The 27,366-nt window shown below is 46.9% G+C and overlaps 1 protein-coding gene and 1 long non-coding RNA gene across 2 annotated transcripts; one reads left to right on the top strand and one right to left on the bottom strand.

Annotated features, from left to right (window-relative positions):
* Window positions 1–3,395: 3,395 nt before the first annotated feature.
* On the top strand, window positions 3,396–5,400 carry LOC311308694. The gene is made up of 3 exons (XR_014630437.1): window positions 3,396–5,181; window positions 5,248–5,280; window positions 5,314–5,400. It is a non-coding gene; the product is annotated as an uncharacterized lncRNA (long non-coding RNA).
* On the bottom strand, window positions 5,175–25,529 carry tlcd4b (TLC domain containing 4b). The gene is made up of 7 exons (XM_084437703.1): window positions 25,261–25,529; window positions 19,667–19,816; window positions 16,829–16,918; window positions 11,088–11,146; window positions 8,403–8,497; window positions 7,684–7,757; window positions 5,175–6,953 (listed from the first exon to the last, which is right to left on the bottom strand). The coding sequence occupies exons 2-7, from the start codon at window positions 19,807–19,809 to the stop codon at window positions 6,614–6,616; spliced, it is 801 nt and encodes a 266-aa protein (XP_084293829.1). The 5' UTR covers window positions 19,810–19,816; window positions 25,261–25,529; the 3' UTR covers window positions 5,175–6,613.
* Window positions 25,530–27,366: the final 1,837 nt, after the last annotated feature.

Raw genomic sequence — 27,366 nt, 5'->3', positions numbered from 1 at the left:
CGTCCCCGGCGGAGACGTCTGGAGGTAGCGTGTCGTGAACGAGGACGAGTCCCTCACAGTCATAATGAACAGGCTACTGGCAGATACCTGCCATGCTAGTGTTTATAGTGGCTGCTTGAGGTCACTCACTTCGATACAAGGCAACATTCTCTGCATGAAAATCAATCCACCCTTTCCATACATAAAGGGACAGTGTAAAGGGAAACATACTACAGTATATCAGCATCATGTCATCTTAACTAAAGTTGCTATCAGCATCCAATTACTCAAAGTACGAAGCTAAATCCATTCTGGGTGAATCAGCACATGAGGACTCCTGGGATGAAGGGACAGTTCTGGGCGAACAACAGAGAGAACGGTGGAAAACTCAGAGAGCGTTCAGACGTCCAAGGGAGATCAATCTTGCACGTCATAATATTTGACAACGCAGAGAGAATGTGTGTGCTGCATGTGCGTGTGTGTACTGTAGCTACTAAAATAGTTACGAAAGATGGAGAAGCAATGAGAGACGGAGGACTGCTGTTTCAGGATCTGATGGGGTCATTTCCCAAGCACCTCCCTCCCTCCTCATCCACTGTGTGGCTATTTATGGTAGAAGACCTCCATAGCCTACGAGACTGAAAGGAATCCAGAAGGCCGGGTTCAAGGCATCACCGCTGGCCCGTCTTTCCCTTTAAACAAACCTGGACCAGACCAATAAAAAGAATGTGTGAATTAATCCATGTTGAAACACATGGATGCTTTACAGAGTGTTTGTGCAAAGTTGTTGATCTTTACAGTGTTTGTGCAAAGTCGTTGACAGCAAGGTGCTACTTGATAACCCACTGGCTGAAAGGCAGGGTGGAAAAGCAGGGAGGGTTGAAATACCGTACAGACAAACCAACTGAGGGATTAAATACCGTGGTCAAACCAGTTGAGGGATTAAATACCGTGGTCAAACCAGTTGAGGGATTAAATACCGTGGTCAAACCAGTTGAGGGATTAAATATCGTGGTCAAACCAGTTAAGGGATTAAATACCGTGGTCAAACCAGTTGAGGGATTAAATACCGTGGTCAAACCAGTTGAGGGATTAAATACCGTGGTCAAATCAGTTGAGGGATTAAATACCGTGGTCAAACCAGTTGAGGGATTAAATATCGTGGTCAAACTAGTTAAGGGATTAAATACCGTGGTCAAACCAGTTGAGGGATTAAATATCGTGGTCAAACCAGTTAAGGGATTAAATACCGTGGTCAAACCAGTTGAGGGATTAAATATCGTGGTCAAACCAGTTGAAGGATTAAATACCTTCTACTGTCAAACCATCTGACGTCTTAAATACCGTACCGTCAAAACATCTGAGGGATTAAATACCGTACTGTCAAACCATTTGAGGGATTATATACACCTTCTATTGTCAAACCAGTTGAGGGATTAAATACCTTCTACTGTCAAACCACATGAAAGATTAAATACCTTCTAATGTCAAACCAGATGAGGGATTAAATACCTTCTACTGTCAAACCATCTGAGGGAGGATTAATACCTTCTTCTGTCAAACCAACTGAGGGATGAAATGCATTCTATTGTCAAACCAGCTGGTGGATTAAATACCTTCTACTGTCAAACCATCTGAGGAATAAAATACCTTTTACTGTCAAACCATTTGAGTTATTAAATACCTTGTACTGTCAAACCAACTGAGGGATGAAATACATTCTATTGTCAAATCAGATTAGGGATTAAATGTCTTCTATTGTTAAATCATCTGAGGGTTTAAATACCTTCTACTGTCAAACCAGTTGATGGATTAAAATACCTTCTATTATCAAACCATCTGAGGGATTAAATACCTTCCACTGTCAAACCAGATAAGATATTAAATACCTTCTACTGTCAAACCAGCTGAGGGATAAAATACATTCTACTGTCAAACCATCTGAAGTATTAAATACCTTCTACTGTCAAACCAGCTGAGAGATTAAATACCGTACTGTCAAACCATCTAAGGGATTAAATACCTTCTACTGTCAAACCATCTGAGAGATTAAATACCTTCTACTGTCAAACCATTTTAGGGATTACAGTAAATACCTTTTACTGCTAAACCATCTGAGGGATTAAATACCTTCTGTCAAACCATCTGAAGGATTAAATACCTTCCGCTCAGGGCTAACCCTAACCACTGCAATCATTTATTTATTTTTTATCTAAACATGTGGCTCAAAGATGCTGGCTAGAAACATGGGTCTCTGGGGAGGCGATATAGGATCAAATGTCTTCCTGAGTGATCTTGAGGGCAATATGGAGATGATTTCACAGACTTAATGAAGTGTTAATGTGTTAGTCCACAGACAGCCCAGACTATGAAAACATCACATACCTTGACATATGTCGCTGTAGTACTGTTTGTTTGTATGCATACCTATGTGAGTTGGTCAGAAAGTATGTTTTCATCTGATTTTGTTGCGAGTTGGTGTGTATTATGAGTATGTGTAGGTGAGTAGGTGTGTACCGTATGAGTGTAGGTGAGTTAGTGTGTACTATACGAGTGTGTGTAGGTGAGTTGGTGTGTACTGTATGAGTGTGTAGGTGAGTTAGTGTGTACTGTATGAGTGTGTAGGTGAGTTGGTGTGTACTGTATGAGTGTGTAGGTTAGTTAGTGTGTACTGTATGAGTGTGTAGGTGAGTTAGTGTACAGTATACTGTATGAGTAAGTAGGTGAGTTAGTATGTACTGTATGAGTGTGTAGGTGAGTTAGTGTGAACTGTATGAGTGTGTAGGTGAGTTAGTGTGTACTGTATGAGTGTGAAGGTGAGTTAGTGTGTACTGTATGAGTGTGTAGGTAAGTTGGTGTGTACTGTATGGTGAGTTGGTGTGTGTGTTTTGAGAGTGTGTTTAAGTTCAATTAGTTTTATATCAAACGTGAGTTGTGTGTACTGCAGGTCTGAGTGAGTGTTCTGAGTGTCTAGTAGCAGGCAGAGCTTTCATTGAGTCTGTGTTATGTGACCATGTTTGGTAACGCTCTCCAGCTCCGTCTTTAACCCAGCCCCCCCCCCCCACACACACACTGCAGAGCTGGATTCAAACACCACACACACACACACACACACACACACACACACACACACACACACACACACACACACACACACACACACACACACACACACACACACACACACACACACACACACACACACACACACACACACACACACACACACACACACACACACACACACACACACACACAGCAGAGCTGGATTCAATCGGAATCATTAAGGTTGACGTTACAATGCACAGTACCTCTGAGCCCAAGAGGCCACACAGACAAACGGCAGACAATCTTATTTAAGTCTTCAAATTTATTGAAGCATAAAACTTTCAAGTAAGTCTCAACTTTCGGCGCTACAATTACATCATTAGTAGTGGTCATTGTAGACGTTACAATCGAGGAGTCACCTGGTACAGGACAGAGACCGGGATGCTAAGGCCTGCGTATAGTGTTGTCTTCACATTAAAATCTCCAGGAAGTAATAACAGCCATTGTAACAAGAACAAATTGCATTGCATTAAAAAAGAGGGGGTGGGATTTAACCAAGAGAAACAAAAAAAAAATCCACTGGCAACTCCTTCGATCTTTTTCCTCCAATCAGTTTGCATTCAGTTTCATCATTATTGTCTTCTACATCATCGTGATCATTCCATCATCATTCGTTATTCTCATTACCTCGTAGTACATCAGCGTGTCTCTGTCCACACACAGACAAGCCCCCGCACCAGCAGGCACTAGGGCTGGACAGAGTCTAACCTACACGGACGCCACGCAGCAGAGAGAAGCAGCTCTCCAACCAGGAGACGTCCACGTCCGTTCTCCTCCTACTGCACGCACATTAAAACAGGCCTCACGGTGGCTCCAAGGCAACATGCCTGTTTGATACAGGACTTCCTGTTTGATACAGAACTTCCTATTTGATACAGGACGTCTCGGTTAAACCATTATTTTCACTGCAGTAAACGGCGCTACAGTTGTTGAGATTAAACAGGGGTTTCATACACCTCACTTTCCTGACGCTACACCTTCCAGTCAAAAGCTTGTCCATACACTGGACAAAAGGACTCCAAATATTCTTTTCTGTGCAATGTTTGATCTGGATGTCAGTTGTACCAGAGGTAGACCCATTAGGAGTTGATAGGCAGGCCTCCTACACTCATAGAAGCTGATTCCAACATTACAACAGGTGTCCCAGCAGTACTGGTGAGCAACAAGACAGAATATCACTTAGTAGTACATGTACTGTATATGTATGTGTGTGTGTGTGTGTGTTTAGCCTACGTGCAACTGCTCTTGTTTCCTGACTAACAGACTGGTACAGTTGTGTTCTATTCACAGCTTAGAGTATCACAGGGCTGGGAGCTGGGCCTCACCAGCTTCTCAGGCTAGGCAGCTGTAGGACTAACTCAACAAAAACTACATTTCCCATCTCACCCTCCTCCTGGTCACAACCAGCACATCTGTCGTTACTCTCCACTTTTTATAATGCCACAAAGCCACCGTCGCCACTTTCCTATAGAAGCCTGCCCCCCAGTGGCCAGGAACAACAATACGCCCCAACCAGGGATCAAACTTTGGATAATACTTGGCCGGATTATTCATTGTGCAGGCTACAAAAATATATACAAACAGTATACATACATAGAGTAGATTATTACAGCAAGAGAAAGAAAACACCGAAACACTAGCTATCTGTAGCTTTACATTGAAATGTTGTCATGCCGAAGTCTACCTGACTGCATTCTGTCGTCTGCTTGTGTGTGAAGGTTGTCCGTTTGTGTGTGAAGGCACCACAGTCGACAGGACTGCACCCTGCCCTCAGAGATGGGACGCCTCCTCATACTCCACTGTTCCTAACCCCGGGCTAACCTCAGTACCAGGCCAGGACCAGCCCGGGGATAGGGAGCCGTTTAGCATGGGGCTGACCCTGGCGTGTACAGGCCGGGAGAGGCAGGGTTATTGCTCCAGAGTGTGCTTTAGTTCCACAGTGAAAAAGTCTTTAACGTGAGAGTTCAGATTCCTGCCTCAAACCATCTTGAGCTCAGGCAGACAAGAGAGAGGAGGGGGGTTGGGGCAAATATAGAACATGCGCTCCATACAGACAGCTTCCAGCTAAGACCAAGGGGACTGTTGGGGAGAGAGGCTGGTTCAGAGGGACCGTTGAGGAGGAGAGAGGCTGGTTCAGAGGGACCGTTGAGGAGGAGAGAGGCTGGTTCAGAGGGACTGTTGAGGAGGAGAGAGGCTGGTTCAGAGGGATTGTTGAGGAGGAGAGAGGCTGGTTCAGAGGGACCGTTGAGGAGGAGAGAGGCTGGTTCAGAGGGACTGTTGAGGAGGAGAGGGGTGGCTGTAGGCGTAGGGAACACTTCTCCGGTTGGTCCGTATCCTAGAGTCCTCCTGACACACTAAGGCATCGTCATAAATCCATAACATTCTCCATCCAAAATGATCTGAGTCAATCAAATGGATTTATCTGGATTTCCAATAATGAGCTCAGTAGACAAGGGGACAGCGCATGTTGTCAGTGTACAGTCACACATGTCCATTCCTACTGTAACAGACGGTTGATTCCGAGTTGAGTTGATCATCGTACATGATTATCCAGAGGAACATGGTATTGCTAGGCTAGCATTCCTATTGGCTGACATTCTACTGGAGGAAGAGCACCTGGTGGTGTTGACGAAGGTACACACACACACACACACTCACACACACACACTCACACACACACACGCACGCAAAAACACACTGTCTCTCTCACACACACTCTCTCACACACGCAACTTTTTTTTCCGCGTTTGTTCTAAACTCGATTCTCAGGACAGAGGGAAGTAAACAAATCTTTGTTAGACACACGACAGGAAGACCCTAATCTTAACCCTACAAAGAGATACAGAGATATAGATAGACAGAAAGAGAGAGAGAGAGAGAGAAAGAGAGAGACAAAGACATCTTTTCCTGCCTGTCTGTCTGTCTGTCTGTCTGTCTGTCTGTCTGTCTCTCTCTCTCTCTGCCTGTCCCTCTCTCTCTGTCTCTCTGCCTGCCTGTCCACTTGTCTTCAAACTGGCACTCTTAAGTGTGAGTCAGCTGTGTGTGTGTGTGTGTGTGTGTATGTACAGGTACAGATAAGCTCTGATGTCTCCTTTGGGCCTAGCAGCAAGCTCACCTGTGAATGGACGGTTAATGTCAGGGCAGCTGAAGAGGGGTGGAGGGAGGGAGAGGGAGGGAGGCGGGGAGGAGGAGGAGGAGGAGAGAGCGTTAGTCTTCTGAGAGGAGCAGGTGGAGGTGTAGAGTGGACCGCGGGGAGGTAGGGCGGATGTGTGCCATCATGGCTGACCAGCAACAGCGACGCCAGGGCAGCGGTCAGGCCAGGGTCAGAGGTCAGTCGGCCAGTTGGTGTGTGAGTTTGTCTGCTCATCCTAGGAGGTCTGACCCACCCCTCTGCCAGTGGAGCTCAGGGGAGTGGAGGTGGGCTGTGTGTGTGTGTGTGTGTGTGTGTAAGGGGGGGGGGTTCTGCGTCCATACACCCCCCCCCCTTCCACTCCTCCGCCTGCCGCGCCATCCTCCCTCGTGTCTCTCAGTCCGTGTGGTTGTTTACATGGTTCTGCTTGTCCGCGGAGGCGGGCCCAGGCTTGGCGCGGCGTACGGCGCCCTTCATCACCTTGTAGCAGCCGCGGGCGATCTTGTACATCCACACCGTGTTCAGGATGTCCAGCGCGATGCAGGATGTGATCCAGGCCACCTGGGCGCCAAGGCCCAGTCGCTCGAACGCCGGCGTGCCGAACGTGGCGAACACACTTGACCAATAGGGCGGCATGACCACGATGCGCACCAGGAAGAAGACCACCGCCATGGCAACGCCGTTGGAGACCACCAGGAGGTCTGAGCGAGGGTACTTCAGCACCTCGAAGAACCACCTGTGGAGGGGAGGAGTTAATCAGGACAGAGACACAGAGAAACACCTGTCAAGTCTTCAGATGCCAGACTAGCTACTCACCAACCCTAGACTAACTACCCACCAACCCCAGACTAACTACCCGCCAACCCCAGACTAACTACCCACCAACCCCAGAGTAACTACCCACCAACCCCAGACTAACTACCCACCAACCCCAGACTAACTACCCACCAACCCCAGACTAACTACCCACCAACCCCAGACTAACTACCCACCAACCCCAGACTAACTACCCACCAACCCCAGACTAACTACCCACCAACCCCAGAGTAACTACCCACCAACCCCAGAGTAACTACTCACCAACCCCAGAGTAACTACCCACCAACCCCAGAGTAACTACTCACCAACCCTAGACTAACTACCCACCAACCCCAGACTAACTACCCACCAACCCCAGACTAACTACCCACCAACCCTAGACTAACTACCCACCAACCCTAGACTAACTACCCACCAACCCCAGACTAACTACCCACCAACCACAAACTAACTACCCACCAACCACAAACTAACTACCCACCAACCACAGACTAACTACCAACCCCAGACTAACTAGAATAACTAGAAGCTACTAATAACTAGAACTAACTAGAACCTAAATAAATGACTAATGTAAAGTAATGTCATTAATGACTAAGGTACAGTAAACACTCATTTCAGTGAATCAGAAGTATGGGCCGGCTGACCTTTGGTTCACAAAAGGTGTGGATAATTCTGAAATGAGACGGAAGTTGGCGAAGTAGGGCAGCACACCCCGAGTCTGAGAGAGAGAGCGAGAGAGAGAGAGAGGGAGAGAGGTAGAGAGAGAGAGACGGAGAGAGAAACAGAGAGAGAGAGGTAGAGAGAGAGAGACAGAGAGAGACGGCGAGAGCGAGAGAGATGTAGAAAGGGAGAGAGGTAGAAAGAGAGACAGAGTGAGCGAGAGAGATCAGAGATCAGATCAGTCATCACAAAATAGAAGCAAATGTCATTTGGAAGACATCGCCCAAATAGTTACACCCTCTATTTCAATATGTAAAAGTCTGAGAGGAACTATCTAGCAGCTGGTAATCCAGCTGGTGTTGGGTGAGGGTTAGCTGATGCTGGGTTAGCTAGTGTTGGGTTAGCTGGTGCTGTATTAGAGTGGGTTAGCTGGTGATGAGTTAGAGTGGGTTAGTTGGTGTTGGACTAGCTGGTGTTGTGTTAGAGTGGGTTAGCTGGTGTTGGGTTAGAGTGCGTTATTTGGTGTTGGGGTAGCTGGTGTTGGGGTAGCTGATGTTGGGTTAGAGTGGGTTAGCTGGTGTTGGGTTAGCTGGTGTTGTGTTAGTGGGTTAGCTGGTGTTGGAGTAGCTGGTGTTAGAGTAGCTGGTGTTGGGTAAGCTAGTGTTGGGTTAGCTAGTGTTGGGTTAGGACAGCAGCTTCTTACCAGGACATATCCGTATGCATAGAGCGCCGCCAGGTGGTGACAGACGAAAAAACCGTCCCCCATGGTGCTCCAGTTAGAGGCCAACAGCACCAGGTCTACACACACACACACACACACACACACACACACACACACACACACACACACACACACACACACACACACACACACACACACACACACACACACACACACACACACACAGGTTGATAGACTGCTGACAGGGATATGTGTAGTAATAAGACTGCTGACAGGGATATATGTAGTAATAATAGTAATAGTATAATAGTAATAGTGTAGTAGTAATAACTAGAAAGGGTGCTCAGAGAGCACAGGGCTCCGTCCATTAATGCATTTTGTTGGCGTAAACTAGTAAAAAATCCTCCTCAGTATAAATATAGCACACTTGCAACATTGAAGTAAGCTTTTTGGTGGTGTAATTGATTGTGGTGTTTATGGGAGGTGGTCATGTATGAACACAACTAAACATACTTGTGTAATTTTTTCAAATCAGCGATTATAGACAATAACAGAAGACAATTTCTGTGTATAGCTAACTTTATAACTAACTTAAGTCCAGTGTTCATTCGTCTGGGGGGTAAAAAGGACGGGCACTAGCCCAGTGTCCATGTCTCTGGGAGGGGTAGAAGGGCACTAGCCCAGTGTCCATGCATCTGGGAGGGGTAGGGCACTAGCCCAGTGTCCATGTCTCTGGGAGGGGTAGAAGGGCACTAGCCCAGTGTCCATGTCTCTGGGAGGGGTAGAAGGGCACTAGCCGAGTGTCCATGCCTCTGGGAGGGATAGAGGGGCACTAGCCCAGTGTCCATGTCTCTGGGATAGCTTTAAGTTGGCTTATGCTACACCCCTCCATCGAGTTTCGTGAAAATCGTTCTGGTAGTTTTTGTGTAATCCTCGGATATTATTTTGTTTTACATGCATAGAAGCATAAGATAATATTGGTTGCTTAAACCGCGAGTTGATACTGTATCTAAGATGATATCTAAAGCTGACTTGATTCATCATTGTAACAAAGAGCCAACGTTCTCTAAAGAAAAAAATTCAACATCTTCATCGAGGTTCGAACCCGCGACGAAAATCATGAGACTAACGCCTAAGCTAAGCCTAAGAGTTAAGCTCAGCCACCAGGCAATGCATAAGCCTGGCAGAAGAAGTAAAGACTATAAATCAATCAATCAAAGCTTTATTTGTATAGCGCATTTCATACCCAGAGGCAACACAATGCGCTTTACAGAGAACAAGGGAGGTGGGCATACGACCACCCCTACATATTCCAGAGGGAAGAAAAAAAAACAGTATCACCCGGGGGCCAGATAAGTGAGCTGTAAAAAAATTCTTCCCTGATCCCTATAAAGGGTGGTCAGAGAGCACAGGTTTCCGTGCATTAATGTGTAAGTTGATAAAAATTTATAGATAAGAAAGCAGCACGGTTTGACTGTCCCTGTCTTTTTTCATATGATATCAGAGTGCATTTAGTAGAAAATAGTTTGTGGGATGTTCCAATCGCTCTGGTAGTTTTTGTATAATCCTTTTTTCGTTTGCTTCAACACTCAAATTAAAAAGAACACACAGTTAGTGAAACCTGACACTCAAAGATCAAAACCTCAGCCCAGATATGCAGGTAGCTTCTGATTTATATGTACAGTAGGCTAATACCACAGGATCCAGGCTAAGATGTAGAATGTAACTTTTCCTAATACAGTGTTTATCTGATTTGTTTTTCATGAATCATATATGATTTTGTTTTACATAAGACAATATTGGGCGTAAAATGCCAAAAAAAGTTGATATCAATAGTTGAACCCAGGAACCGAACCTGGGCATCATCATCATCATCATGTGGCATGGCTTACATTACACAGATTGATTGATTTACCCTCAGGGGTCAATAAAGAATTCATTCAGAAAACAAGACAGTTCACTATTGTTAAACAAAACTAAAAAACAAAAAGAAAAGGACTATGAGAGGAAGACACTAGGGCTGTGTTCCAAATCGTGTACTTCCATACTATATAGTATACCAACAATTGATGTAGTATGTCCCAATACATAGTATGTCATGGCAAAAATACCAGGATGTCCTACTACATCCGTGGTATTTTGCAGTATGCAAGCCAGCACACTTTTTGGGCTATTCTGACCCACAACCCTGTGGTCAGCGGAAATATGTCACATGTGAGTTGCACACATGCCTGAGTTGCAGGCATTTTGATGAATCCCAGCTGTGGACGAATGTCGCTTCATGGACAGCGTTGGATGTGGTCAAATTTCAAGGCGCAATGTAGTATGTCCCAATTGTATGCATACTGCGTGCAAAGTACACACTTTCTAAGGGCAGCTGTAGTACGTACTGGTAGTAAAAAGTAGAAATATGCGATTTGGAACGCAGCCACGGTTATGGTTAGAGTTAGATATGGAGGTCTTAGGGTTAGGGTGTGGGTTATACATGGAGGTCTTAGTGTTAGGGTTTGGGGTTAGACATGGATGTCTTAGTGTTAGGGTTTGGGTTAGACATGGAGGTCTTAGGGTTAGGGTTAGGGTTTGACATGGAGGGGTTAGGGTTAGGGTTTGACATGGAGGTCTTAGGGTTAGGGTTTGACATGGAGGTCCTAGGGTTAGGGTTTGACATGGAGGTCCTAGGGTTTGGGTTAGACATGGAGGTCTTACCATATAGTAAGTAACCACAGGTAATAGCCACATTTAGCTTCACCAGACTGGGGTCTCCCCTGTGGAACAGAATCAAAACACACTGTTAACACACATGTACACGTACACACACACACACACACCACACACACACACACCACACACACATCACACACCACACACACATACACACCGCACATGCACAAACATGCACACACACACACACGCGCGCGCACACACACGCACTTGACATTAAGGGCTATACAAAGAAAACAAAAGCTTCTTAATCGTTTCCCCAGAACTCTTAAGCATTAAATCTAAGAAGCTAACACATATGTTACTGTATTTGCAGTATTGTGCAACATTATTACAAACTGGACAATAGTCATGGTGATTCCTGTTTTTTCCAGAACAAAGCCCTATCTCAACCCTGTGTTCCTCAGACTGGATTAGAACACAACCTTAGCTCAACCCTATGTTCCTCATACTGGATCAGAACACAACCCTAACTCAACCATGGGTTCCTCAGACTGGATCAGATCAGAACACAACCCTAATTCAACACTTTATTCCTCAGACTGGATCAGAACACAACCCTGTGTTCCTCAGACTGGATCAGAACACAACCCTAACTCAACCCTGTGTTCCTCAGACTGGATCAGAACACAACCCTAACACAACCCTTTGTTCCTCAGACTGGATCAGAACACAATCCTAACTCAACCCTGTGTTCCTCAGACTGGATCAGAACACAACCCTAACACAACCCTTTGTTCCTCAGACTGGATCAGAACACAACCCTAACTCAACCCAGAAGCGAATGTGTTATTCGCCTCTTCCCTTGCACAGAATGGAAATGATTGGGAGGTAAATATTAATTTTGCGCAAGTGTGAGTGTGACCTCACCTTAACTCAACCCTGTGGTAGGAAGGCATCAAACATTACTGGATGTTGACAGAAGGAGAGTGCTCCCCTTTGTCCTATGTGTCCTGTCTGTGTGTGTGTGTGTGTGTGTGTGTGTGTGTGTGTGTGAGCCTTTGACTCAGTCAACCGTCAGGCCCTCTGGCTTGTCCTGGAAAAAATTGGCTGCCCTGAAAAGTACATCAGAGTGCTGAGATTGCTGCATGACAACATGTCTGCTACTGTACTGACTGGCTCTGGAGATGAAACAGAACCTTTTCGGGTCGACACAGGAGTTTAGCAGGGATGTGTCATTGCCCCATCACTGTTTTCCATCTTCAATGCTGCCATCCTCCATCTCACAAGGACACGGCTGCCACAGGGAGTCATGAGTTATGTACAGAACCGACGGGCAACTCTTTAATATCAACCGTTTCAGGGCTAAAGGCCGAACCACCACCGTATCCATCACAGAGCTACAGTATGCAGACGACAATGCCCTTGTAGCCCTCTCAGAAGAGGATCTACAGTGCACCTTGACTGTTTTTGCAAAAGCATACAAACAGCTTGGTCTGGCCATCAATATAAGAAAGACCCTCCACCAGCCGCCACCAAACAGTAGCACTCCCCCAAACATTTCCATCGAAGATACCAGATTGAAAAATGTGGACCACTTCTCTTATCTTGGCAGCCTCCTGTCATCAAGAGCCACCATTGATGAAGAGGCACACCATCGCCTCAGCTGTGCCAGTGGGGCTTACGCAAGACTCAAAAAAAGGGTCTTTGAGAACCGCGACCTCCAGACCAACACCAAAATCCTGGTCTATGAAGCGGTACTGCTCCCCACTCTCTGACCCCACTCTGACTCCACTCTGTATGGGTCAGAAGCTTGGACCACATACAGCAGGCACTTGAAAGCACTTGAGGCTTTTCATCAGAGGCACCTCCGGAGAATCCTCAGGATAACCTGGGACGATCGGCGAACAAACACCAGTGTCCTGGAGGAGGCCTGCATCCCCACCATCACTGCCATCATCGCCCAACACCAGCTCAGATGGACTGGCCAAGTGATCCGTTTGCCTGACTCTCGCCTCCCAAAACAAGTCCTCTACTCCCAGCTTGTTAAAGGAAAGCGTGCTCCAGGAGGCCAAAAGAGGAGGTACAAAGACAACATCAAAACAAACCTTAAGAAGTCCCACATAGACCTTAAGACCTTGGAAGACAAAGACAAAGCCAAAAACAGGGTGGCCTGGAGGAACCTTGTCCGTGGGGGAACTACACTGTACAATGAAGACCTTCACTGGGCTGCAGAAGAAAAGCTTCCACCAAGCAAGCCCAGCCCAACAGCCCCACTATTACCACCACTTTCCCCTGCCCACATTGCACAAGAATAATCAGATCCAGGATTGGCCTCTACGCCCATCTAAAGACCCACAAGGACCAGGAGGGAGGACAGTCATACTCGAAGACGAGTGACCGCCGATGATGATGGTGTGGTGTGTGTGTGTTTGTGAATGTCCATGACAGGAGGTGCACACATATGTAAGCACATACAATTTATACTGTATGTAACTTTCTTCATGGCTGTTTGATTGTGTGTGTGTGTGTGTGTACATAGCTTTGATGGCTGAGTTGCTTGGTGTGCTCTAGCTGTGACCAAGGGCTGTTTGTTAAAGGCATGGTCTACTAGCGCCTGAACGCATGCTGACCGCCTAGACAAGTAAACATCATCTGCTAAACACAGCCATTCACAATAATGTGTGTGTGTGTGGTAAAGTGATACTGTATGTGATACTGGTTCCACTCCAGGGTATTGTGTGGTAGAGCCGGGGGATAGGTCATGGCTCTTGTGAGTAACAGAACACTGGACCAACCCCCCCCCCCCCCCCACACACACACACACACACACACACACACACACACACACACGCACACGCACACGCACACGCGCACACACGCACACACATATAACCCTAACCCCCCCCACCACACACACTCAACCCCCCCCGCCCAGGACAACTACAGTACAACTACAGCACAACACCTGACAGTACTACTAGAACTACAGGACAACTACAGTGCAACTGCAGTTCAACTAGCAGGACAACTGCAGGAAATCTACAGGACAAGTGCAGGACAGCATGACCTTGGAGATGAGCTCGTGTGATTCAAAGGAAGATAATAGGTTAATGAAAACTCAAAGTGCCAGCGTTGGAAGGAGACAGTCCAAAGGTTGATTTCTGATAATCCCGCCAGGCAGTGTGATCCATTTTCCACTTTCCAGAGAACACCTTTATCTTTCTGTCCATCACCCCACCCCTCAGACCCAGAACCTTCTGGACCAATACACTAGGTCAGAGGTCACCTATACACTAGATAAGAGGTAATCTAATCTGAGTTCCGAGAAGCTCTCGCTGCAGCCAGGACTTCAAGCTCTGATATTCGTGGACAGAAACAGGGTTCCCGCTCTGTTAAATGTCAAATTTCTGAATTTTCGTGACCTGTAATGAACGGAAAAACAGTTGATGAGTGGGAATAAATGGGCGCTGAAAAATCAAGTAACCATAACAACCACTCACGCTATACGGGAAATGCGTGAAATAACCTGGTTAAATGCTGTATAAACATTGCACCTTTCTTAAATTCAGATTAACCAATCGGGGGACACAATACAGACAAGGTGTGTGTGTGTGTGTGGGGGGGGGGTTACGCTTTAGAGTGATTGGATTAGGATGACAACAGCGCTGGCGTAGTTGTCAGGCTGGACAGCGTGAGCAATCAGACGGGAGGACTTACTCTTACACACGCACACACACACAGACACAGTCAGACTGATGGGAGTACTTACTCTCACACCACCAGAGGAACCAACGCCAAGAGAGGAACCAGCTAGCTACTGGTGCTAACTGTAAGCTAAGCTACAATGCTGCAACTAGCAGATTACTGGTGCAAAAATAAGCTAAAGCTACAATGCTGAAGCTACTGTAAGAGATTACTGTACTGGTGCTAAGCTAAGCTACAATGCTGCAGCGAGCAGACTACTGTGGAGAGACGGAGGAGAGAATGAGGAGGAGGAGAGGGCTGGAGGAGAGGGCTAGAGGAGGAGGAGGAGGAGGAGAGGGCTAGAGGAGGAGGAGAGGGTTAGAAGAGGAGGACAGGGTTAGAGGAGTAGTAAGCAGCAACGCTACACTGACTGACTCACAAAGGGGTCGTTTGCAGAACTACACAGGATAAACCTATCCAACGACAAGAGGGAGACGAGGGGTGTGTGTGGAGAGGGAGAGAGGATGTGTGTGAAGACACTAGAGACTGAGCAGAGGAGGGGTGGGGTTCCCCTCCACCCCCCTTCACTCCTTCTCTTTCTCTCTTTTCTCCCTCCATCAGCGAAGCTGCCTGGGTGACAGGCAGACAATAAGAGTGGAGGGGGGGCTTGATGGGACAGCCAGGGATGCAGGGTGCTGTTCGGGGGGGTATCACATGGAGGGGAGGGGGAGACTGGGCCACTGTTGTTTAGTATGAAAGGGAGCCTTGTTGGCAGGACCCTGGTCTGTCTGACCAGAGCTGGAGAGGAAGAGAGACAGAGGGACAGATGGAGAGAACGAGAAGGGGGGGGGGGGTAGAGAGAGGTAGAAGGGAGGGAGGGAGGAGAAAGAGAGATAGAGGAAGAGAGAGGGATAGAGAGAGGGAGAAGGGAGGGAGAGAGAGAGAGGGAGGCAAGGAGATGGGGAGGGAGGGGAATTACCATTTCTCTCTTTCAGGATTCAATGATGGTAATCACAGAGTCGGCAGTAAGAGCGAGCGAGAGTAAGAGAGAGAGAGAGATGCAGAGAGAGAGAGATGCAGAAAGAGAGAGAGGGAGAGAGAACATAAAAGACAGTAATGAAAGGGCAAATCCACAGAAACAACAGGTCTCTGGAGACTTCACTGAGAGATGAGACACGTCCACTACTTCTCTCTCTCTCCCTCTCCCTCTCTCTGATGGAGTCTGACAGCATCATTCCCCTGGTGTATAAATCCCCTCCTCCCTCCCAAGCTAGGCTCGTCAGTCAGTCAGTCAGTCAGTCAGTCAGTCAGTCAGTCAGTCAGTCAGTCAGTCAGTCAGTCAGTCAGTCAGTCAGTCAGTCAGTCAGTCAGTCAGTCAGTCAGCCAGTCAGCCAGCCAGCCAGCCAGCCAGTCAGTCAGTCAGTCAGTCAGTCAGTCAGTCAGTCAGTCAGTCAGTCACCCCGGGCTCACACGCTTGCGTTTGATGCGTCAACATTGACGGATGCCATTCACTTTCAATGGCTGCAGCCGAATGGCATTCTGGTTCCGTTGTTGTCCCGGTGCGTTGCGTTGCCTGCGTTGCTAGCATCGAAAGTTGAAACATTTTCAACTTTCAGATGCGTTGCCGGAGCTGCCGACCAATCAGATGTCTTGACGGAGAAAGACGTCATCGCAAGGCGGGATTTTCACATTTTTCGATACCAAGATGGAGGACAATCGCTGTTTGTTTGCAGGATAGGATGTACCCAATACCTGCAGGCACCACGTTCACGTTGCCTCAACCACAATGCATAGACGATCGCCACACGTTCGACCAGATTAGCATCCATGACAGCACTAAACGAAAAGCCGGGTGGGTTTTCAAAATAGTGCGCGCTAGCAGGTTCGGAGAATCTACTCGGCTGTTGCGAGCGCAGTTTCGGACAATGTGATTCGTTGTTGTTGCGTGCGGCAGACACGCCTTCCGCCATACGTTGACGGACACGCATCAAACGCAAGCGTGTGAGCCCGGGGTCAGTCAGTCAGTCAGTCAGGCAGAGACAGACAGACAGACAGACAGACAGACAGACAGACAGACAGACAGACGTCAGTTCTCTTACCAGACAGGGTCTGCATTGACGGCATCATCAAAGCACAGGATGTAGAGGCAGAAGAGCCCCACTATGAGGGCATGGACAGTTGACACCAACCTGGGATACACACACAAATGCAAAACACAATGAAGCTGGGCTTGCCTTGGTCAGAAACACATTAACATTATAGTGTTTTACACTCTTGAGACAATAATAATAACTACTACAACAACAACAACAATCTCTCATTCCAACCACACACCGGGAGAACTCACTTACAAAACTCTCAGTCAAACCTCAGTCCCCTGGCCGATTATCAGTGTTGGCCTTTGACTGGCTATACCAGGGTACATCCAAGAGATGAGCGTGCGCGCGCACACACATGCACACGTGCACACACACACCTCTGACTCAGGCTACCCCAGGACAAAGGGCTATTGTAGCCCACCAGGTAAAGACCACTCCTAGTAGAGAGATGACTTGGGGGCACAGATAAGAGGCCAGGGCTCCCTGATAGGTTGGGAGATTACAGATTACACAACAATGAGTCAGCCTTTAAACTAACCCCTCTGAACAGCTCCACTCTGAAATCACAGCTATAGAGAACATGAGTGACAAGGCACGAGAGGCCCACTGACACTGACTAGTTTGGACTTTTTATAGATTGTACTGTATATTGTATTGTAGTATTGTATTATGTATTGTATAAGGTATTGCATAGTATTGTATTAGGTATAGTATTGTATTTGCCACTTCGTTATTGTATTTTGCACTGTCCTGTTTTGTTCTTGCACTTGTTTATTCATAGTCATGTTATAGTATATTACAGGCCAAGTTACAGGCCACTGGGTGCTGCCTGCCTGTCTGTCTGTTTGTTTGTCTGTGGGGTACTGTACCTGGTGTAGTGCTGTATATCTGTTTGTTTGACTGTTGCTTTGTTTGTCAGTGTGGGTACTGTACCTGGAGTAGTGTTTGTTGGTTTGTTGTATTGTTTACTACTGAGGGTACTGTACCTAGAGTAGTGTTTGTTGGTTTATTTTTGTTTGTTACTGTGGGCACTGTACTTCGGGCAGTGGCTAGTTTTCATTGCAAAACTAGAATGGAGAAGTAAGATGCCTCCTTCCCTCCACTAGTCTGGGGGTCCACCTTGGGCAAGTGGTAGCGTACCCCTACCTGGGGTACAGGTAAAAAAAACCCTGATGACAGAATAACAAAACCTCAACTGAGGAGGTTGTTGAGCGTTGGAAGGAGCACTTTGAAGAACTCCTGAACACGACTAATCCACCCTCTACGATCGAGGCAGAGCTGGAAGATGATGGGGGGTCGTCAATTTCCTTGGAGGAGGTCACTGAGGTAGTCAAACAACTCCACAGTGGCAAAGCCCCAGGGACTGATGAGATCCATCCAGAAATGCTGAAGGCACTGGGTGTTGAGGGGCTGTCTTGGTTGACAAGCCTCTTTAACATTGCGTGGAAGTCTGGGTCAGTGCCAAAGGAGTGGCAGACTGGGGTGGTGGTCTCAATATTCAAAAAAGGGGACCAGAGGGTGTGTGCCAATTATAGAGGCATCACATTACTCAGCCTCCCAGGGAAAGTGTAATCCAAGGTGCTGGAAAGGAGGGTCCGGCCGATAGTCAAACCTCAGATCGAAGAGGAACAATGCGGATTTCGTCCTGGTCGTGGAACCACCGACCAGCTCTTCACTCGCGAGGATCTTGGAAGGGGCTTGGGAGTTTGCCCAATCTGTCTACATGTGTTTTGTGGACTTGGAGAAGGCTTACGACCGGGTCCCTCGAGAGGTCTTGTGGAGGGTTATGCGGGAGTATGGGGTGAGGTGGTCCCTACTTAGGGCCATCCAATTCCTGTACACCCAGAGCGAGAGCTGTGTCCGGGTCCTCGGGAGTAAGTAGTCTTCCTTTCTGGTGTGGGTTGGCCTCCGCCAGGGCTGCGCTGTGTCACCAATCCTGTTTGTGATTTTCATGGACAGGATATCGAGGCGTAGCCGTGGGGAGGTGGTTTTGCAGTTCGGTGAGCTGGGGATCGCGTTGCTGCTATTTGCAGATGATGTGGTCCTGATGGCATCATCTGCCTGCGACCTCCAGCACTTCTAAATCTGAGGCCATGGTTCTCAGCAGGAAACCGGTGGCCTGTCCGCTCCGAGTAGGAAATGAGTCCTTACCCCAAGTGAAGGAGTTCAAGTATCTGGGGGTCTTGTTCACGAGTGAGGGTACCATGGAGAGGGAGTTTGGCCGGAGAATTGGAGCAGCTGGTGCGGTTCTGCAGTCGCTTTACCGCGCTGTTGTGATGAAAAGAGAGCTGAGCCAAAAGGCAAAGCTCTCGATCTACCGGTCTATCTTCGTCCCCATCCTCACCTATGGTCATGAAGGATGGGTCATGACCGAAAGAACGAGATCACGGATACAAGCGGCCAAAATTAGTTTTCTCCGGAGGGTGGCTGGGGTCTCCCTGAGAGATCGGGTTCAGTCATCTGGGAGAGACTCGGAGTAGAGCCGCTGCTCCTTTGCGTCAAAAGGAGCCAGTTGAGGTGGTTCGGGCATCTAGTGAGGATGCCTCCTGGGCGCCTCCCTAGGGAGGTGTTCCAGGCATGTCCGGCTGGGAGGAGGCCGCGGGGTAGACCCAGGACTAGGTGGCGGGACTACATCTCCGCACTGGCCTGTAAGCGGCTAAAGATTCCCCAGGCAGAGCGGATTGATGCTGCTAGGGAAAGGGATGTCTGGGGCCCCCTGCTGGAGCTGCTGCCTCTGCGACCCGACCCCGGATAAGCGGATGAAGATGGATGGATGGACTGTGGGCACTGTACCTGGAGAAGTGTTTGTTATTTTGTTTGTCAGTGTGGGTACTGTACCTGGAGTTCCACTCGGTGTGCTTGGTGGGGGGCAGGCGTGCGTAGCCGGGGGTGATGACGGCGGAGAGCAGGGGGCTGGCCACGGAGAACAGCAGCTGGAACCCCACGAAGCTCCCCGCCACCACACTCAACTCTCTCTCCATCACACACCTGGGAAAGACACGGAGGATGAAACATACACACAGAAGCCCCAAACTGGTGGGGTCAGGGTGAGGTCATGGTTAGGTTAGGTGAGCACATTGGGAAGGGGGGGGGGTAGGAAGGGCAGGTGCAGGGAACAGAAGAAGGGGAGGACAGACAGAAGAAAGAGGAGAAAATAGAGTGGCAGAGGACGACAGGAGGAGGTGAAGGAGGAGGAGGAGGGAGAAGGAGGCGGGAGGAAGAGGAGGAGGAGGGTGATGGAGTCTGATTGAAAAGGAGAGCTTGGGTTGAAGGGCAGCATACAGTAGTAAACCGTTGAAAACAGTAAAATGCTTCATTGTGGTGAATATGTTGCAATGGCGGATTTAAAAAATCCTGCAAAAGAAAACAGTGGCTCAGTATTGCTAGAAAAGAGGATTGGGTTGATGAATCAAGACGCTGCCGGGCTGAGAGTGTGGTGTGAATGAACGACATGCCACCAGGAAACAGAGACGCAAATAAACACAAAGAGGAACAAGAGAGAAATGCCACGTGTGTTTGTGTGTGTGTGTGCGTCAAGAGGGGTCATTGACCTGCAGCATCCATTGGAAAGCCTTGAGGAGCCAGATGACTGGTCTGGTCATGTCTCCCAGCCAGACACACTCGTATCAGTGTGTGTGTGTGTGTGTGTTTACTCTACTAGCAGCAGCACCACCAGTAAGCTGGATGTCCAGGTAGTGACCAGGCTGAGGCCCTGCTGGTGCTGCCTTCAGCCTCCCACTCGCCTAGCGTTCTTTCCAAGGAATGTGATTCCCTAGAGGGGTGTGTCCCCCTTGTGACGGCTCTTATTGAAGGCTCTCCTATAGTAAGAGCTGCTGCTGGTTGACCGAGGTCAGAGGTCAGCAAGTAGTCCTGGTGTGAGCCTACATCTCAGCCCCCACGGGTTCTTAAAGAACAGCAGTACACAGGCACTGCAAAACCCCAAGCATGCGGGCCTCTCTGCATCACTAGGCCTATTAAGGTTTAATCTGGTACCAGGATGCAAGCATACTGTACGTTCCACGGAAAAAAGTGTTTCTCAGATGAAGCAACGCAATTCAAAACCACTTATCCTGGAACAAACAAGTCTCTGACAGTTAGGCTAGCCTATGATTGTGGGCATACGTCAAGAAACGGTTTGCTTGCTGGTTTCAGCCAAGAGGACAGGTAGCTGGATAGACGTTATGGTAGGCAGACAGTCAATATGGATTTAGAAGAAATAGATCAACTTCTTTGGCACCAATTGATCTAATTGAAGAAATTACAAATTGTATAAATAAAAAGTTTGCAGTGGGAATTTTCATTGACCTAAAAAAAGGTTTTGACACCATTGATCACAACATATTGTTAACTAAGATGGATAGATATTAGAGGAACTGCACTGAATTGGCTAAGAAGTTATTTAGGAAGCAGGCATCAGTTTATCCAAATTGGAGACTATGACTGTGTCCCAAACGACTGGGTACTGGGTCATAGCTGTAGAACCAACTTACTCCTCAACTTCAAAAAAGAGCCATCAGGATTGTAAACAGTGTGAAGTATAATGAACACACTAATAAACTATTCATATTCACACGCATTGAAATTGTGGGACCTGGCTAAATTTATAACAGTACAAATTATGTACAAAGCAATAAATAATTGTCTTCCATGCAACATACACAATATGTTTTGTGAGAGAGAGGGTTGCAACAAGTATAATCTAAGAGGAAAACACAAACTACAACGACAAAGTGTCAGAACCACTCTTAAAGGCACATGCATTTATGTTTCTGGTAACAGTTTGGTAAACTAAAATGTAAAGTAAAAATGTAAATCAGTTTAAAAGGAAGTTCAGAAAAGGAGCTTCTATCTACAGTATAATGGGGAGGAGGATGAACGTGATGCTTGCTGATGAGATGATCGGGGAGGAGGGGGGGGGGGGGGGATTCAGAGAGTTTGACTGTTTGATTTTCTTTGTTCAGATAGTGTATTTGTGCTGGTTGGGGGGTTGGAAATTTATTTTTAGCTTCTTCCATCCCCTTTTCAAACGGTTTATGAGTTAGTTTCTTTTGTATTTCATTGTTTATGTTATTTGTTTTCTTGAATTGGTTCCGTCAGGGGCCACACAGGCCCACCTGACACTGCAGGCATGTAAAGTAGGATCTATTTATACCATGAAACAACCGTGCGGAAGGAAGCCCGGAGGCTGTGTGGGACAGAGGAAACGCCGGCCGTGACAGGAAGACCAGGTGTCCTCACACAGACACCTCACACACCTGCACACACTAGCCTTAAGTCTGCTCTGTGTACAGGGACTTCACAGGCAGAAGATAGTCCTAATGTTGACTATGCATAATAATAATAATAATAATAATAATAACAACAACAATAACAACTAGAAATGGTGCTCAGAGAGTACAAACCTCCACCCCTGAATGCATTTCGTGGCTCTGTGCACACGAAAATTGAATGGGTTCTAAATTGGCCCATGCTACACCCCTCCACCGAGTTTCATGAAAAGCAGCCTGGTAGTTTTTGTGTAATCCTACTCCAAAAAAATAAATGGCGGTGAATGGCCGTCCAGGCCGTGTTTAGCCTAGGCTCTTGATTCACTGGGGCAGAGGTAAAAATGACAGGAGGTGAATGTGTCCCTGTATTTGGCCGGCTCTGTGGTGTCCCCCTCGGGTCACAGCCGGTGTGGGGCAGTGCGGTGCACTCTGGGTTTTCCCCCCGCACACCCCAGTCCAAACCCTCTCTCTAGCACCCTCACATGGGTAGCTGGCTTTGTTCTAAGTTTTGTTTTAATTTGTGGATCCGGCCCATGATTCGGATCTGTTCCCAAATTGAATGGGTTCTAAGGTGGCTCATGACACACCCCTTCACAGAGTTTCCTAAAAATTGGTTTGGTAGTTTTTGCGTAATCCTGGTTCAAAAGAATGAATGGAGGTCAACGGCCGGCAGTGTTTGGGCAGCCTGTGGACCCGACCCGTGCTTCTGATCCAAAATGTTATGGGTTCTTGGACCCATGCTACACCCTTCCACCGAGTTTCGTGAAAAATGGTCCTGTAGTTTTTTGCGTAATCATGCTAACAGACAAACACACGCACTCACACATACACACGACACCTCCGCACCCTGCGCTGTCGCTGGGGTGGAGGTAATAATAATACTACTAATAATAATAACAATAACAACAACAACAACAATAATAATAATAATTATTATTATTATAAAAAATCATTCCAATAAAGACTCAAGCCAATACTAGACAAGTGCTGGTCACCACTGTATCATGGGGGCTGACAGAAACCATAGCTGTCCCACTAATACCTTATCTCTTCCTGGAACCAGCCTGGACATCATGAGCAATAAGGAACTCCACGTGTCATTCTGATAGCTAGTCACGATACAAGACGACAGCAGAAAGAGAGAAAGAGAGAGAGAGAGAGAGAGAGAGAGAGAGAGAGCGAGAGAGAGAGAGAGAGAGGCTGACATTGTTTCTGGTTGTAGTGCACATTCCTTGAGCTGGCTGATCTCTGCTGCATGCTGCTGAATAATTCATCCACATTCCTCACTCACCTGGCAAGCTGGTCTGGTGTGCCTTCCTAGTGCCTAGTAGTGCTGAAGCTGTCTACCAGAGACAGACAGACAGAGACCAGCTACTACTAGACCCTAACCCTAGCCAGAGAGACAGAGACAGAGAGAGACTCTAACCCTACCAGAGACAGACCCTAACCAGAGACAGACCCTAACCCTACCAGAGACAGAGGGAGAGAGAGACCCTAGCCAGAGACAGAGAGAGACCTTAACCAGCGACAGAGACAGAGAGAGACCCTAACCAGTGACAGAGACAGAGAGAGAGACCCTAACCAGTGACAGAGACAGAGAGAGAAACCTAACCAGTGACAGAGACAGAGAGACCCTAACCCTACCAGAGACAGAGAGAGACCCTAACCAGAGACAGAGACAGAGAGAGACCCTAACCAGAGACAGAAACAGACCCTAACCCTACCAGAGACAGAGGGAGAGGAAGAGAGGCTTCTGTGCAATTCTTGACAGTTCCAGACAGACAGAGAGGAAACTTGACAGGCTGGAGAGAGAGAGAGAGAGAGAGAGAGAGAGAGACAGACAGAGATAGAGAGACAGAGAGAGAGGGGAAGAGAGACTTGTGTGGTTCTTGACGGCTCCAACAGGCTGCCGATCATCCGCGGCCTGACCTTGTTCCTCTGCACTTAATGCTGCTGTCAGCAAACGTATGACCCAAACACTTGACCGACATAAATAATAGTGGTTCAATATCCCCCGTTCCAGCGGAAATCTAAACAGCCTGGGCGGACTGTGCCCTCCAACCCACCAGCCAGACCGGGGCAGGTGACCAGCTCCAGAGGAGGGAACACGCGTCTGCTGCAGTCTGATCATGCTGTCTGGTGGTTTGCTTGTGGATACAACGTCAAACTAGAGAAGACTGACTGCCAGCTGGTGGCTTGCTCACTGGAATAAGCTGCAAACATGAAAAGCAGACATTTACTCTGTTCAACTGACACTGTACAATCAAGCTAGCCTGCAAAAAGCTTTAACAGTGCAGCACATTTTATGAGCTAATAGCAGGTCAATTGCCCAGGGCATACATCTATTAAAACGTGTTACAGATAGCTTGATCTAGATAGCTAACTTGCAACATGGACAATAGAGAGAGACTTCTAGGAGGAGAGACACTAGCCTCTCCTCCTAGAAGACATGATCACTAGTCACTCCTCCAAGAAGATATTATCAATAGTCTCTCCTCTTAGAAGACTTGATCACTAGTCTCTCCTCAAATACATCAAGTCTTCTAGGAGGAGAGACTAGTGATCATGTCTTCTAGGAGAGACTAGTGATCATGTCTTCTAGGAGAGACTAGTGATCAAGTCTTCTAGGAGAGACTAGTAATCTTCTAGACTTCTAGGGGGGAGACGAGTGATCATGTTTTCTAGGCGGAGAGACTAGTGATCATGTCTTCTAGGAGAGACTAGTGATCATGTCTTATAGGAGGAGAGGCTAGTGATCATGTCTTCTAGGAGAGACTAGTGATCATGCATGTCTCTCCAGGGCGGCGCGTACAGAAGCGCACTAATGTTGAGCACGAGAACAGCGTGTGAAATATATCAACATTACTGACGTGCGATTCCAGTTTAGCCAGACGGCGAAGGAGCATGTACAGCTAGCTAAACCAAAGGCCGACCTAGCACTTAATGTACGCCTGACGTTACATAATTGTGGGAGAACTTTCTTCTCGTTGGCTAAAAAGAAAAGCTATGCTAACGTTAGTAACTTGACTGCTACAGTGTAACCAAAGGGTCGTATTGCGGTCACAAGATTAATAAAGCCCATTGCTGTGTCCACAACATGTCATGTCGCGGGAAACGATACGATAGATGGATAGGATAAGTAGGAGAAAAGAAGGAACCAGCTACCTGATATCAGTTGCATAGGTCTGTGTGTGTAGATGAGCTTCTGTTTAGCTGCCGTCTTCTGCACTTTCTTAACTCAGCAGGTCGGTGTAGCTTAGCAGTAGCCGTAGCCACTAGCTGGCTGTGTGCGTCCGGGAAAAACAGGGAAAGCAATGCCCAACCTGCATAACCACTACATTCACCCGTTAATTCTTCATCTTAACTTCATTTCCCCATCGACATACGTTACCAGATTTGATTTAGAATGAAAGTTTTAGCCAGCGACCCTTTTTATGTTGGCATTGACAGCTCGGAGTGACCTGTGACGCCAGCACGCACACACGCAGCCAGAACACACCCCTCCGCTGGCCACGCCCACGCAGAACAAAGGCCACGGAGATGAGAAAATACATCCATGTGAGAAATACACAGATATCTATAAATATATACACAGATATAGATATCGATCAATACATACACAGATATAGATATCTATAAATAAATACACAGATATAGATATCTATCAATAAATACACAGATATAGATATCTAGCAATACATACAGACAGATATAGATATCTATCAATAATGAGAAATACACAGATCTAAATATCTATCAATAATGAGAAATACCCAGATATAGAAGCTTGACAACATACTGAAGGAAATAATATGTGCATACTTACACAGACATCATCATGACTTTAAATATTTATTTTAAAGCTGTCAAGAGATGTTGGTTGCTCCATGACACAACATGTGACAGATATCCTTCATTCATTGTCAGTATTACTGATTCATCATTCTCAGCACTGACTCAAGGTGCTCTCGTCTGTCAGATTCAGATCTTTATTTGGTTCTATAACAGACACGCCATACAGCAGCCTCTATGGGAAACTCAGCGTCTGAACTCCCAATTCTAGAATTAGGTATTGATTAATGTAATGAGAGAGAGAGATCGAGAGAGAGAGAGAGAGAGGGTGAGAGAGTGATAATCATCAATGTAATGAGAGAGAGAGAGAGAGAGAGAGAGAGAGAGAGAGAGAGAGTGTACGTGTGTATGGAAGTGAGAGAAAGGGGAACATGGAGACGGTATGAAGAGACAGACGACACCAGTGAGACTAATCCTATCACCAACAATCAGAGCCTCTTAGATTAGCCAAAAATCTACTTCTAATGTGATCAGATTAAATAGCCCTTTCTCCCTGTAAACAGTAACACTAAGAGGGAGACAAGCCCCTCAAATAATGGAGATACAGTACATAACATAATATTAATATAATACATTGCCTAATCAATACATAACATAATCAATACAAAACCTAATCAATATATAACATAATCTGCACATAACATAAACACTTTTTTTTCTTTCTTTCTTTTTTTTTTTTTTTTTACAAATGGAAAAGCAATCAGTTAACTACAGTACAATCAAAAACACTAATTTTATTGATCATGTTGTATTATAAACAATTACAGTGGTCTAGTCGCATTCAGGGGAATTCAGGTATTTTGCAGGAGAAGGAGGCGGTACAGTACATACTACCAGACTAGCATGCTGGTGCAGTACATACTACTAACATGCTATAGGCCTGGTATAGGGCATACTACTAGACTAGCATCTATTCGCCTGGTACAGTACATACTACTAGGCTAGCATGCTATAGGCCTGGTATAGTACACACAGTACTACTTAACTAGCATGCTATAGGCCTGGTATAGTAGTAGACTAGCATGCTATAAGTCTGGTACAGTACATACTACTAGACTAGCATCTATTGGCCTGGTAAAGTGCATGCTACTAGACTAGCATGCTATTGGCCTGGTATAGTGCATACTACTAGACTAGCATCTATTGGCCTGGTACAGTACATACTACTAGACTAGCATGCTATTAGCCTGAATGCCAGACCCATGAGAGTTCTTTTGTTGATACACTATGTAAGCTACGCTAACTACGCTACTGCATGCAGCAGATCTCTCTATGGGTCTGGGACACTTCATGCAAAAATCTGGTGTTTAAATCCTGGCAATTCATTGGCAGGGCCGGATTCTGGTGACACCAATCAGTAAACGACTTTTGCGAGTAAGCGTTCCCACCCATAGATCTGCCCCGCCCATCTAACCTGGA

Source organism: Borostomias antarcticus (genome assembly GCF_949987555.1).
Source record: "Borostomias antarcticus genome assembly, chromosome: 5".
Lineage (NCBI taxonomy): Eukaryota > Metazoa > Chordata > Actinopteri > Stomiiformes > Stomiidae > Borostomias > Borostomias antarcticus.
The sequence above is the reverse complement of the archived record's forward strand: the minus strand, read 5'-3'. Positions and strand labels throughout refer to the sequence as shown.